General features: G+C 38.4%; 2 protein-coding genes across 5 annotated transcripts in view; one reads left to right on the top strand and one right to left on the bottom strand.

The window, feature by feature from the left end:
• Positions 1 to 2,375, top strand: part of Vsnl1 (visinin like 1) — a 119,434-nt gene extending 117,059 nt beyond the window's left edge. Inside the window, exon 4 of the mRNA XM_031356140.1 lies at positions 1,112 to 2,375. Within this exon, the coding sequence (XP_031212000.1) occupies positions 1,112 to 1,309 (198 nt within the window). The 3' untranslated portion in view covers positions 1,310 to 2,375. The remainder of the gene's footprint in view (positions 1 to 1,111) is intronic.
• A 3,290-nt stretch (positions 2,376 to 5,665) lies between these two features.
• Smc6 (structural maintenance of chromosomes 6) overlaps positions 5,666 to 13,421 on the bottom strand; it is a 61,496-nt gene continuing 53,740 nt past the window's right edge. For all 4 annotated transcript variants that reach the window (XM_031357544.1, XM_031357545.1, XM_031357546.1 and 1 more), the window contains exons 25-27: positions 10,529 to 10,681; positions 8,566 to 8,663; positions 5,666 to 7,703 (exon numbers count right to left, since the gene is read on the bottom strand). In XM_031357544.1, coding sequence (XP_031213404.1) covers positions 7,589 to 7,703; positions 8,566 to 8,663; positions 10,529 to 10,681 — 366 coding nt within the window. In that variant the 3' untranslated portion in view covers positions 5,666 to 7,588. The remainder of the gene's footprint in view (positions 7,704 to 8,565; positions 8,664 to 10,528; positions 10,682 to 13,421) is intronic.

Raw genomic sequence — 13,421 nt, 5'->3', positions numbered from 1 at the left:
AAGCTTGCCTTATAAACATGGGGCTCCAAGGTCCATCCCTAGCACCCATGTAAAAATGCTAAGCTTGGTGATGCACACTAAAACCTTTCCAGGAAAGGTGATCTGTGCCTCTAGGCACAGATGTGTAGATCTCTTCAGAGGATCCCACTGAGATCTGGCTATCTATATCCCTGGCTCCAGCCTATACAACCATCTCTAACTCCTCACCTTTGCACATTCAGTGGGATGGGGGCATTCCCACTAAAGGTTGGCAACGTAGAAAAAGCCACCACAGATAAAATGTCAGGACCAGCCGGTATGAAACACTCCATATCCATCAACCATCAAATTAAATGGATTTGTTTCTCTTAGCTAATATTTGTTGAAGCTTTATTATTTGACAAGCATAACAGTACTAAGTCCTGAAGAAGTGAAAAAAAAAAAAAAAACCATGGGATTTCTAGTTCCCTGGGATGTACTCTCTGGTGAGGAAGACAATGCAATTGCAATAGCTGTCTTTGTTAGGGTTTCTATTGCTGTGATAAAGCATCATAACCATTAACAACTTGGGGAGGAAATGGTATATTCATCTTACATGTCTGGGTAATAGAGTCCATTGTTAAGGAAAGTCAAGGCAGAAACTCAAGCAGAGCAGAAAGCTGGAGGTCTGAACTGACTGAGAGCTACTGAGGAATGCTGCTTAATGGCTTCTTCCTCATGGCTTACTCAGCCTGCTTTCTTATACTGCCCAGGAACCACCTGCCCAGGGTTGGGTTAGCACTGCCCTCTGTGTGCTAGATACAGTCCATCAATATTAATTTAAAAAATTCATACTGGTAATCTGATGGAGGTATTTTCTCAACTGATGTTCCTCCTTTCAAATAACTCTAGCTTATGTCAAGTTGACAGAAACTAGCTAGCACAGTAATAAAATGTGTATTATATTCCACTGGAGAAAGAAGTGCCGGTTGCCAAGGGAACTTAGAACATGGGAAGTGACCCTCTTAGGGGAAAGGGAAACTAAGTTTGGGGGATAAAGAGGAACTAATTAGGTGAAGGGAGACAGGGAGAGCAAACTCTCTGGCTTCCTGGGTTTCTTATAATGCCATCTACCATGTTCTTTTCCCCCAAGGCGATCTACAAAATGGTGGGCACTGTGATCATGATGAAAATGAATGAGGATGGCCTCACGCCCGAACAGCGAGTGGACAAGATTTTCAGCAAGATGGATAAGAACAAAGATGACCAGATTACACTGGATGAATTCAAAGAAGCTGCAAAAAGCGATCCTTCCATTGTATTACTTCTGCAGTGCGACATTCAGAAATGAGCTGATGTCAATGCTATGGACTGCACAGAAGTCTTGATGTTCCATTCAGTCTGCAGCTACACACACACACACACACACACACACACACACACACCACACCCCACACCCCACACCCCACACAATTGCTTGGACTACCTATAAATGGACTTGCTTCTTGTGTTTGAAACACTTGTGTGCATGAGAATGTCATTTGCTAATGAATTTTAAAAGCATATATTATAAAACAACTCCGACAACCTGCCACAATGTGATATGTGTAATATCATTTCATTAAAATACATCTTCCTCCAAAGCCTGGGCAGAAGCGTGCTGCAAAGAATTCTATGATTTCTTGTACATGTTTTGCTAATGCTTGTGTCCCTTGATTATATAATATTAGTAGCACTGAGACCCCCCCCCATGGTAATGTAACTTATTATGGGCTGCGTCACCATTCTCCTGTAAAATAGTACTGGACAGACACACAGGAGGGGCCCTTGGCTCCTTGTCTGGCCCACACAGAGCTTGTATTATCAGTGAATATAAATGTACTACATTTGCATGCCTTTTGGGTTTGCCTTAATTCTTACCTCATTTGTAACCTCTCAATCTGGAAAGAGCTGTTTTGGATGAATGCAGTATACAACTTAAAATTCCTGCTCAACTATTCATTAAGTAGAACTATATATCTATAGATACAAAGGTATTATTTATTGAAAGTAAAAACATAATAATGGGGATGTATTGATTTGTTTGACGTTTCAAAGGCTTCCAGAAAGGTGGCAATAGATGTCCCAAATAAATTTCTAATATTTGATTTTGTTCCCTAATTATTAATTTACAATTTTCAGCTCAATGTTCATAGGGGTCAGCTAGCCATGACTTACTAAATCTACCCTTACATACATCTTTGGAATTTGCAGAATGACTGGAAGGGGGGAAAGTCACTTTCGTACTTCTCGTCCAGCCCCTCCCCCAAAGAGGGCTAATTAATATGGCATGTAACATTTAAAGAAAACAGGAGATTTGTTCATTCTGGAAAACAATGCTCATTATGTGACAATAAACTTTATCTCAGTGTGACTTTGGTGCCAACAACTCGTCATGTTCCATACAACTCTGAGGAGGTGCATTTAGTGGGCCAGTGGGGTCACCCAAGATTAAGTTCAAAGTTAAAATGTGTGCTACTTTTTATTTTTCATGATGGAACAAAACTGACCCTTCTGACCTTTGGAGGGGGGCGGGGGGAATGTCACCCAGAACTCTAAATTGGCTTGGCGTTTTCAGACTATGCCTGGAGATGTTCAGCTTCTTCACACAGTACAGTCCACTTGTGTTTCCTTTGATGGATTGCTCAAGATTTGCACTGCACACTAGCTATTAAGCCTTCCAGGGGCAACCGCTCTGATCACAAAACAAAAACAAAAACAAGCCACATGCACACAAAATTTCTTTTAATTAAAGTAGTATAGAATCCATGCTTCCTTTTATCAAGTGCTGCAGCATTCTTTCCTTGATCCAAAGCACTGTTGATGGAGTGCATCTTTTCCCCGTGACCATTTTTCCTTGTCTTAGGACTAAATGACACTAGTCAGGATATAGTGATTCCATCCACCCAATTCATTTCACAAGTAATTGTGACTAAGCAATGCTTACTACTTCCTCATAGGACACCAAGGTACCTAGACTCTGCCCTGAGAGGACACCTCCATGAGTGAACAAAAGCCCTTGCACCCTGAACCCCTCTGTGCATGGTGAAGAAGCTTGGCGGTGAAGAAGCTTGGCAGAAAAAGTCTGAGATTCTGCACCTCCGAGTACCGTTTTCTCTCATCGAAGGTAGCGTGGGTAAAAGGGAAAGCCACCTGGTTAGACATGAGGCTCTGGCAAACCATTCATGACAAATCTTCGCTGATTGTCTATTATGCACCCAACACTATTTTGTTGTGTGTGTGTATGTGTGTGTGTGTGTGTAGACAGACTATACATGCTCATGAATGTCAAACTCCAAGAAACAAAAGAAAAACACAGCTAGATAAGAGCAACGGTGGGATATGGTGGTGGCCTTTTCCAGTAGGATAGTGACATTTGAAGTAAGACCACTTAGAAGGATCAGAGCGAGTGAAAGAGAATGAGAGAAAGCTATCAGGAATTTAGGAAATTAAAATCTTCCACAGACCCACTCATTCTTCTTATAAGTAAAATATATATTTTACTTATAAGTACGTTTGCTTTTTAGCCCTCTTTTTTATTATTAGTGTAAACTGACCTGCTTAGCTGACACTGAAGAAAAGCCATGTGTGCCCTCTGGGTTAGCATTTCTATTCCCGGTCCTATTATCCACCACAGCTCCTCCTCTCCCCCCGAAAAAAAAAAAAAACCAAACAACAAAACACTCACAAAAAGGATCTATGTGGGAGTGTCCCAGAACATCTGTGATGGCTGTTTGTGGTGTAGGTAGTTGAGTCAATCTACTGACTAATCACTACAGGACCAGGTAAGTAAAATATAGAAAATGCCTCCTCAGGTTGGCATCCTAGACACCTGCTGGAGACTGGGTATGGACAAGGACAACTGTCATAAAAGCTGAGGAATACACAAAGAATAAACCTACCACAGTATAGTAAATGAACAAAGGGAAGGCAGCCCACGGAAGGACTCATTAGGTGAAGGGTGGGTGGTAGTGTTCTCATTACTATTACTTTATAATAGACCAACCCTCTAACACACTAACATTAAACAAGTGTTGTACCACCTCATGTCTTAAATGTTCAGCTGGCCAACACTGGATTGGAGTCTAGGCAGCCACTTACACTATTTAGTGGCAGGGGTAGAAATGGGGCCCCAGGGCACTCTGGGCTGCCTGGGAACCTCAAGATTTCTCTTCACAGGTTGGCTTGTGCTTCTTTACAACCTAGTAGCCTGGTAGCAGCTAACACTACAAAGAGATTTTAGCTTCTACAAAACTGTCCTGCTAAGCAACAAATTTTGCCCTATTTTCTGTGTCACTCCCACTAGAGTTATTGGTTACAAGAAAGCCACATCCTAGCTTCTGTTAAATGAAACAAAGTTCTTGGAAAATATGCAGTAGAGGTTTTTTAAACACAGAGATGGTATGGGTGTATGTTTTTGCTTTAATCCCAGGTGTGGGGATATGAGGCTGCTTTGTGCAGCAGCTATGATTTGCCTAGTGCTCTGGCAGGGGTGTGGTTTTGTCAGCTATAGATAGTTTTTTTGTGTGTGTAATATATGGAATCCTGGGAACTTTTCAGAGGATATATAACGCTAAAGCCCCATGGGGACTGCTGGTATGGCTGTTTGGTGGTTGGATGTTGGTTGCAGTTGTTTGCAGTTTGTCTAGTAGTTGTATGCAATGAAACGAGTAGAAATTAGATATCCTGACAGACCAAGGAATTTGATGACTCTGATCAGAAGGTCAGCAGGAAGTAGTCTAATGATATTGTTGCATCATTTCCTACACCTAACTGTATTCAATTTCTGTCTCTCTATCTGTCTGTCTGTCTGTCTCTCTCCCTCTCCTACATTGTATTAGGGGACTGAAAGGGAATAAGAGGGGTGGAGAAAAGTGAAATAAAAAAGGAACCCACAAAGTAGCAAATGCTGGTTACAATCATCACCTTCAAAATACAACATGGCAGTCTAACCCAGATCCTATGTGAAGTAGTCTCCCAAGAATCTGTAAGAGCTTCATGCCATGACAGCTTTGGATTGGGCTTGAGGTCCAGGGTCTCACCATCTAATGACTCCTCAGGTGCAGCATACTGAGTACCATTCTTGACCCCAAGTTCCCTGTACCAATGGAATAATTATCTCCCCCTCACACACAATGTGAAATGTGATCTAGGTTTAGAACCATTGTAATAAACACATCAGGTGGGAAAGGGAAAGCACAGAGCTCTTCCAATCAATGCCAACTCTGAAGTGCAGCTAGGTATGTCTTTTAAGTTTCTTCATGGGGGGACTCCAGCCTATCGTCTACATATGAAGTCTTAGAATTTATATTCTGCATGTTTTGCCTGTGTTTGATGTCTGTGTGCACTCTGCTTACCTGGTACACACAGAGGCCAGGTGCTGAGTCCCCTGGAATTGGAGTTAAGGAAGTTCTGAATTGTTAGGAGGGGGCTAGGAACTTAACTTGGGTCCTTTTAAGTGCTGAGCTACTTCTGCTTCAGTGTTTAACAACTTATAAGCTCCACCATCTTGGAAGAGGTTTGCTGTGCAACTAGTATGGAAATCCTATCTTGGGACTTCTAGAGACTTTAGAGCTACATGAATGACATTATAAATAAATTAATATTCATGAAGAGGTCCAAGTTACTCTATTATTCCTTATCCCAGTTCACAAAAGCATGCCCTTAATTCATATGAATTTTAAATTTTATTTTTGGAAGTTACACATACTTTAAAAGAACAACAGCTTTTCTTTGTTTTCCAGTGGATGTTATTACTTCTTAGAACATCAGATGAAGACTTCACGTATGATTGAAACCAAAGCTTTCTGAGGCCCAATCATACTGTCTTCAGCAGGTGGTGATCAGGATCTGAAGGTTTCATATCCCATGATGCATTGTCTTCAGCAGGAGATACTCAGGATCTGAGGACTGCATTTCTCATTCTGTAGAAGCACATTTAAAACTACCACAAAAACTCAAAACACTGAAACTCCTTAGCTAATTAAAATTAATGCACTGGTCTCACTGGTCTCACTTCATTTTTATTTATTTGAAAAAAATGTATGTATGTTAAAATAGTTCTGATACAAATGAGTTATACTGCTTATGGTTAGTGGGGAAAGTTTAAAACAACAGTTTTCTCTTTCTATATTCTTAGACTAGAAATGCTTTTAGATTTTTGGCAACTATTGTATTCTAAGAATACATTCTCTTCCTCACAAAAAACAAAACTCAGTTTTTACCAGTAACTATAGAATTATACATGCTTTTAAAAATAGTACTTTTCTTAAAATATTTCCTTTTCAAATTCATAAATATGTTTTCTAATTTATTGCTGGTAATAAAAGGAATGCTTCTTACTGCTTTTCAAAGTTTAAAGGTTAGCCCTAACCCTAGTATGAAACAAAACACAGCCACGAATATGCTGTTTTCTTTAAAAAAAACAAAAAAAACAAAAAAAAACCACAAATACCAATTTTTACAGTAAACTGATCATTGTAGAAACATTTTAATGTCTCTAAGTTCAGGGTGTGTATCATCTCACACAGCCACTAGCTACTCTACCTGACCACAGGTACTCACCTCCTGGCTTTCTCCAGTCCTGCTCTACCACTAAGCAATATTTTCAGGCATCAATTTCACTTTCATTTTAAGACAGAGGTCAAGCTGTCCAGGCTGGCCTTGAATTCACTCTGTTGCCCAGGCAGGCCTAGAACTTGTGATCTTCTTGCATCTACCATCCCAGTGGCTGCACCACCAAAAACTGAGGGCTTTTACAATTTGGCCACCATGCTACAGGTCAAAGTGGAAAGTGTCACAGTCATGGCATGCTCTTTCTTGAGTGGAGGATAGTTAAAGGACGAAGGAGAAAGTACTTGTCACAGCTGGCAGTGCTTCAGGGTTGCATAAAAGTGTCTAGTGAAGAACATCTTAAACTGATGAAGCGCAGTGATTAAAAACTGTATCCAAATCTACAGTTCTACCACAGGGTTAAAAAACAATGGCAAGTAGAGATTTTGTCAGTATTGACAGTTTTATGCAGATTTCTAATATGTAAATTATCAGTATGTCCAGCCTAACCAGTTCTCACTCACTGCATCCCCCCATCTCACACTGAGAAATTGCTCTTTCCACAGATATATGCATTTTTTTTTTCCACAGACAATTTTTAAAACTGGACTGTAACAACCTGGAAACGCAAAACTAAACATCAGGTGCTCAAACTTTTATTTTAATTCTTACAAAATACTATAGAAATGAACCCAAACTGAACAGTTATGTACATGTGCATTATGTACAAAATTTTACTCCTGAAAAAATTTATAAAAGTAGATGGTAAAAACAAATAAACAAAACACAGAAACTCCAAAGCAAACAAACATAAAAAGATTTAAAACCAGTATTATGAAATTGGTTTTCACAAGGAAAAGCAATCATAACTTTAAACTCTTGGCAGCAGCTGGTTTTTTAGGCTTATTTACACAATCGATGGTCACAGTAAAGGAGCTTCTTTATTTCAGAGTACCTCTTGTCTCATTTCATTTCATCCACCAGTCCAGATCATTCCCCTCACAATTCCCCTTCAGTTCGAGCGCAAGGCACTAAGCTGTCAACTTGCATTGTCATCTTCCTCTTGAGTCACAGGTTGGAAGGGCAATGTGGTTTGCCCTCTTTCAGGGTCAGACATTCGAAGAATTCTAATCAGTTTACTTGAAGGAAGTGAGCTAGAGAAAGCAAAAGTAATCACTCAATTTCCCAACAAAGATTTTACCCATTTAACATTCAACTAGTTCAGTTCCTTAGCTCACTCACCCTAGGTTCAATTCCCAACAGTATGAGGGATAACAAACCAAAACCCCACCCAAAACAAACAAACAAACATCCAAGCTTCCCTCTACATCCTATCTGTTTTCAATTTGTCAGCTGTTTTACACTATTGATCTTGTCTGGAACTGCCTGGATATTCCAAATCAAGCAGGTAGAGGATCCTGGGGCTACTTTAGAGAAGAGGATCCTTTACCATCCTAAAGAAGGGCTAATAGCATGAATTAAAGTTTAAGATCTAGGAAAGTAGAAGACATTCAATCTGCTGAGCAAGAAATCAGAGTAACCACTGTGCACCCTTAGCCTGGTTACTGCTGCATTTAAGATGAAAACCATGCGGATCCCATGCCACTTTCACTCAGAACTGTTTTGACTATCAGAGATTCTTGTGTGCCCGTGAGTGTGTGGTACATGTGTATCTCCCATATAGAAGATTTCTTTCCCCTTTTGTTTGTATGTATGTATGTATATATGTATGTATGTATGTATATATTCAGAAAAAGGAAAATGCTTTGAAAGGAAGACCCACTGAGTCTCAGAATACTGGCTGTTTGCGTATGGCAAACGAGGTAGCAGGGCTGACAGGTCTAGGCCTGCAGGAGAATGAAACACCTCCATCTGGGAGGTGTGGCTTTGGGGCTGTGTATGTGTCTGGAGGGATATAAGTTATGTATGTCACTTCTACACATGATCAAGATATATACAAATAAACTTGGGTGGGTGGGTGTGCATGTATGTTCACAGAAAGTTTTAAGAAGTTACCTCATGCTTTGAGGGGTAAGCAAGATAAACTGTCTAAAACGCTGGGAATCTGCCATCTTAAGGATCATGTCCATCGCAATTCTCCTATTAACCATATCCTGAAGAACAAAGATAAAAGTTAGCATTGGTTTTACATCAGCTATTTTTATAAAAACAGCACTCTGGTCTAAAACAAATCTCTAGTGTGTTTTATTCATTACATACGATGCCAAGAAGTTCATCTATGAAAAAATAATATCAGAAACAATAAGGGGAAATTAACTGACCAAATATTTTCCATGTTCATTTCTATGGTCTCCTCTTTTAGACACAAGTAACAATTAAAACACTAAGAAACTACACAGACATAACTGTAATAGTGAGTCTTTAAGCACAAGAATAGTTAGTTTTCAAGATAAAAATATAAAATTTGCCTGGTTTCAAATTTATCAAGTTTCTGAGAATTTAGAAAGTGTAGCAGTCACAAGGCATCACAAAAAAGGCACCATGGAAAGCTAAGCACAGCTGAGTCCATAGTGCATGAAAGCTGCACAGGGCATGGTGCTTACAAAGTTACAAACAGCTGAGCACAGCTAAAATTTTTGGACAATACTACAGCATTAAGGATCTCAATGCTATCTTACAAAATTAAATACTTTATATATAATCACCTAGGGTTTAAAACGGTGACCAATCAGGTCTATTTTTATAAGTCAACACTCATAAAACATGTAGGGGATGGGCTACAGAAAGTGCAGGACACTGAGAGTCTAGGAAGAGGTCATCATAGCTAGAGGTAAAGAGACAGAGGTACCAGAGCCACCACAGGGAAAGGAAGGAAGGGGTAGAACCCCGAGAAGAGGACAAGCCAGGCCAGGCAGCTTGTAGATAAAAGGGAAGAGTTCATCAGATGTATATGGTTTTGAAGCTAGGTAACTAGAATGGTAATGATGATGTATCATTAACAAGATAAAACATTTAGAAAAGGAAGATGATCTGAGAAGAAGACCCACTCCGTCTCAGATACACTGAGCTCAGAATGCTGGCCATTTACTGGATGGTAGAATGAGTAGTGAGGCAAACAGGTCTAGCTGCAAATAAGATCAGAATAGGAGACCTCCACCAGGGAGGTCTATAAGCCTGTATGGAGGGATGTATGTTATGTCACTTCTACAAATATGTGACCAGGAAAATGTCAATACTGCAAAAAGCAAACAGAAATGTCAAACACTTAATAATATCAGAACTAGAGGCAGACTAAAAAGGAAATACTGTAAAAGAAATCCAAAAAGAGTATAGAGGCAATAAAATAACATATCCTAAGGAAAGGGGGACAGGTGCCAGGTACTCCAATGAATAAAGACCAAGCTCATGAGTGATATCTGACAAATGAATGGTGCTTTAGAACCAGAGACAACACTACAGTGTATAAAATAGTAATGGCGCATGTTAGACACAGAATGTCACCTGAGCCTCATTGTAGCCCAGTGAGGTAGTGTCTACTATATCGGAAAACTGAGACTCCAGAGCCACTGGAGTAACTGTAGCAGCCCTTGCTTTCAAAACTTTTAAACTTATTTTTTAATCTTTAAAGTCAAACGCACATGCATCCTTGTTACTTTTGCTTGCTTTCTTTCTTTTTTTCCTTTTTTGGAAAGCTTGGCCATAACCAAAGGAGCCAGTCAACAAAAGCCCCAAGTTAAGAAGCAGAAGCTTTATGATGGCTTTAATTTGATGGAAATCAGCTAGGAAAAAAGGGGAAGGAGACCCTGCCAGGTAAACACGCAAGATGTACATGGTGGTAGAGAAAAGCTGCAGTGGGGCAGGGTCTCTGGAAGACCACACAGTAATCATGGAGAGAACTGAACTACAGGGTCTTCCTAACCACTAACATCACAAACTAATGTGGGGAAACAAAAGAAAGACTTTTTTTTCAAACTGTTCCAACCAAATAAAAGTTAGAGAACTTAAAATTTAACAATACCATGTAGACATCAAACTCATCCAGGCATCTGAAAGGTGATTCAGCAATGGACCACAGGGAAAGAATGAAGCACACTGTGGAGAAGGAGCGTTCACCACCGGACAGAGCACGCATGTCATTGAAGGAGGCTTTGTTTCCCTCTCCAGGCTGAACCTTCAAGGGTGATCACAAGGAATACATTTATAGTTTAAAGAGATGGAGAGAAGGGGTAACACTAAGATCATTTAGCAGTATGAAAATACATTCAAAATATTTTATACTTTAGTAATGTCCAATTTTTGTTTCACTTTAAAAGAATCAAACTGAGGTCCTGGAGAGATGGTTCAGTTAAAATGCTTTACAGAGGATCCAGTCTCAATTCCCAGCACCTACACCGTGGCTCATGCCCATCTATAAGTCCAGTTCCAGGGATCTCATATCTTCTTCTGGCCTTCTTAGGCATTACGTATGCACTTGGTGCACACACGTAATGCAGACCCAAAGTCCATACATATAAAATAAATATTTAAAAAAGAAAATCAAATTGAGTACTTTTTGTCACTTTAATGGAATCTAACATACCAAAATACCAAAGCTATGACAATAAATCCAATATTTACCAAATATTATTTACTAAAATAAAGATTTTAAACTAGTTCTTCTGAAACTGTTACTGCATTAAACATTTCAAAAGTGAGGTAGTTTTTCATTACTAGAATTACAGTGACATCTAGTGGTTATAATACTTTAATAATTACAGATTCTTAAAACAAACCCTCTTGAAGAGGCTTACCCAAGAATAAAAGAAATGGATTAAAAGACATTTAAGGGGGTGGGGAGACCTAGGAAGAGAGGGGCAAAAGGAAACTGTGGTCAGGATGTAAAATAAATAAAACATAAAACATAAATTAGTAAACATTTTCAAAAACCTCCATGGGAACAGTAAAAAAAGAAATCAATTAATGATATTAAAAGCATTTCTTTTGTATTTCTGGAGACAAAAATATGAAGCAATATAAGGAGGCATTCTATTTTGAGAAGAATGCAGGCATACTACCTAACAAATATATCTTAACAAGGTGAAAAGAACAGTTTTATGTCAGACATATGCTGCTCTCAAAAGAGCATACATTAATTTTAATACTGTAAGAGGCTAACAAATTTTGAATTTAAATATATACTGTTTATCTTTATTTGAAGACACAATGCCCCTGGGGGAGGGATATCTTATGAAGACATAAGCATTCATCTTTCCTTGAATTTATGCCTGAAAGTAGACTGGTTTTCTCCCAACAGTAATATAATAGTCCTGATTCCATGTCCTTACCAAAAAAAGTCTTGCTCATTTCAGTCATCTTCATTAGGAATATGACAGTAGCTAATGAGGCATGAATTTGTATTACTCTGATGACTAATAATCCTAAGTACTGCTCATGTGCTTATCTTCCATTTGGGTAAATCCATTTAATCTAAGTCTTTGGTGATTTTAAAAAGGTTCAATCTTTTTTCTTTTATTATCCTCAAAAAATTCTAGATTATTAGTTATTGTCCCATTTCTAAAATCTTCATGAAAATACTTTAATTTTTATTAGTAGGTAAGAGTAGCACTTGTTAATGGAGAATAACACGGCTATTTCTACACGTTTTGAAATGTATAGTAGTCAAGTCAGAATAAGTAGCATTTCCACCTCCTTACTGTGTGTGTAGCTTTTGAGCATCTATCTCTCTTCTAGTTTTTCTTAAAATATGTACTAGTAGTTCCTGTGACGCAGTGGCCACACTGCTGTGAGTACTAGGACTTACTCCCATCAAACTGTTTTGGTACTTGCTACTTCTTCCCCTCCCCAACTGTGTTCACATTAACTCTTGAACTTGCCATGAATATGTGCTATTTGATTTTCTATGTGTGGCTTATTTAATGTAGCATCTTCTATTTGTATCCATCTTGATGCAAACGACAGGATTTCATTCTTGTTAATGGCAGAGTATCATTCCATTATGCTGAGCTACTACTAGATTTTCTTTATTCATTCATCCAGAAGTCTATTATATTTTACTTTTATCAGTTTTATTCACTTTCTATACTAAATATGGGATAAAGGCTCAGTCATTCTCTGTTTTGTTTTACCAAAAGGATACTCAATAATCTGAATTCAGTAATTCATAAATAATCACCCCTTACTCGTAGGTTTGCAATATCATCTCTGTCTAGCAGAGGGAGCCAGTTCAGTCTGCTTTGCACTCTGCAGTGTTGCAGCCATTGGACATCTGCTTTCTCGTCTCACCGTCCAGTCTCAAGTTCATGAGATCTCTGTATAAATTCCTAATTATCTTCTCCTACCTTCCCAAGACAGATCATTAATGTTGGACCTACCTTTCCTCTTTAAATATGTAAAGAGAGCTACAAATTTTCTTCTGAAAAGTATTACATTGTCTCCTTCAAGTTTTGCCATGTTTTATTTTTATTTTTTTATTGTTGCTGGAAATTATCTTTAACTTCCCATGTGGTTTATTTTGATTCCTTAATCATTTAGAAATGTGCTATATAATTTTATAAATTTGGGGTATTTCAGGGTTTTGTTACTTCTAATTTCACTTAATTTTGAAATATAGTCTATGTAACTTTAATTCTTTGAAATTTACTGAGATTTTGAGTGTAGACAATGGTCAATGCTGGTAAATGTTCCATAGGCATCACAAAACTACAATTCTCCAGTGTTCTACATTTATGCTACTGGGTCAATTTGATGAATATTGTAAGGCTTGTATAACTTTACTGACTTTTAGCCTGATTTTTCCATTAATTACTGAGAAAAGTTCTAAAATTCCCACCTATATTTAACTAATTTGCCCTTTAGTTTCCTCAATATTTCTGTATTTTTCTGAATGTACAAAATCGCATTTTTAAAATTAA

The sequence above is a fragment of the Mastomys coucha genome, unplaced genomic scaffold (genome assembly GCF_008632895.1).
Source record: "Mastomys coucha isolate ucsf_1 unplaced genomic scaffold, UCSF_Mcou_1 pScaffold6, whole genome shotgun sequence".
Classification (NCBI taxonomy): domain Eukaryota; kingdom Metazoa; phylum Chordata; class Mammalia; order Rodentia; family Muridae; genus Mastomys; species Mastomys coucha.
Note: the sequence above shows the minus strand (reverse complement) of the source record. Positions and strands in the feature narration are given on the sequence as shown.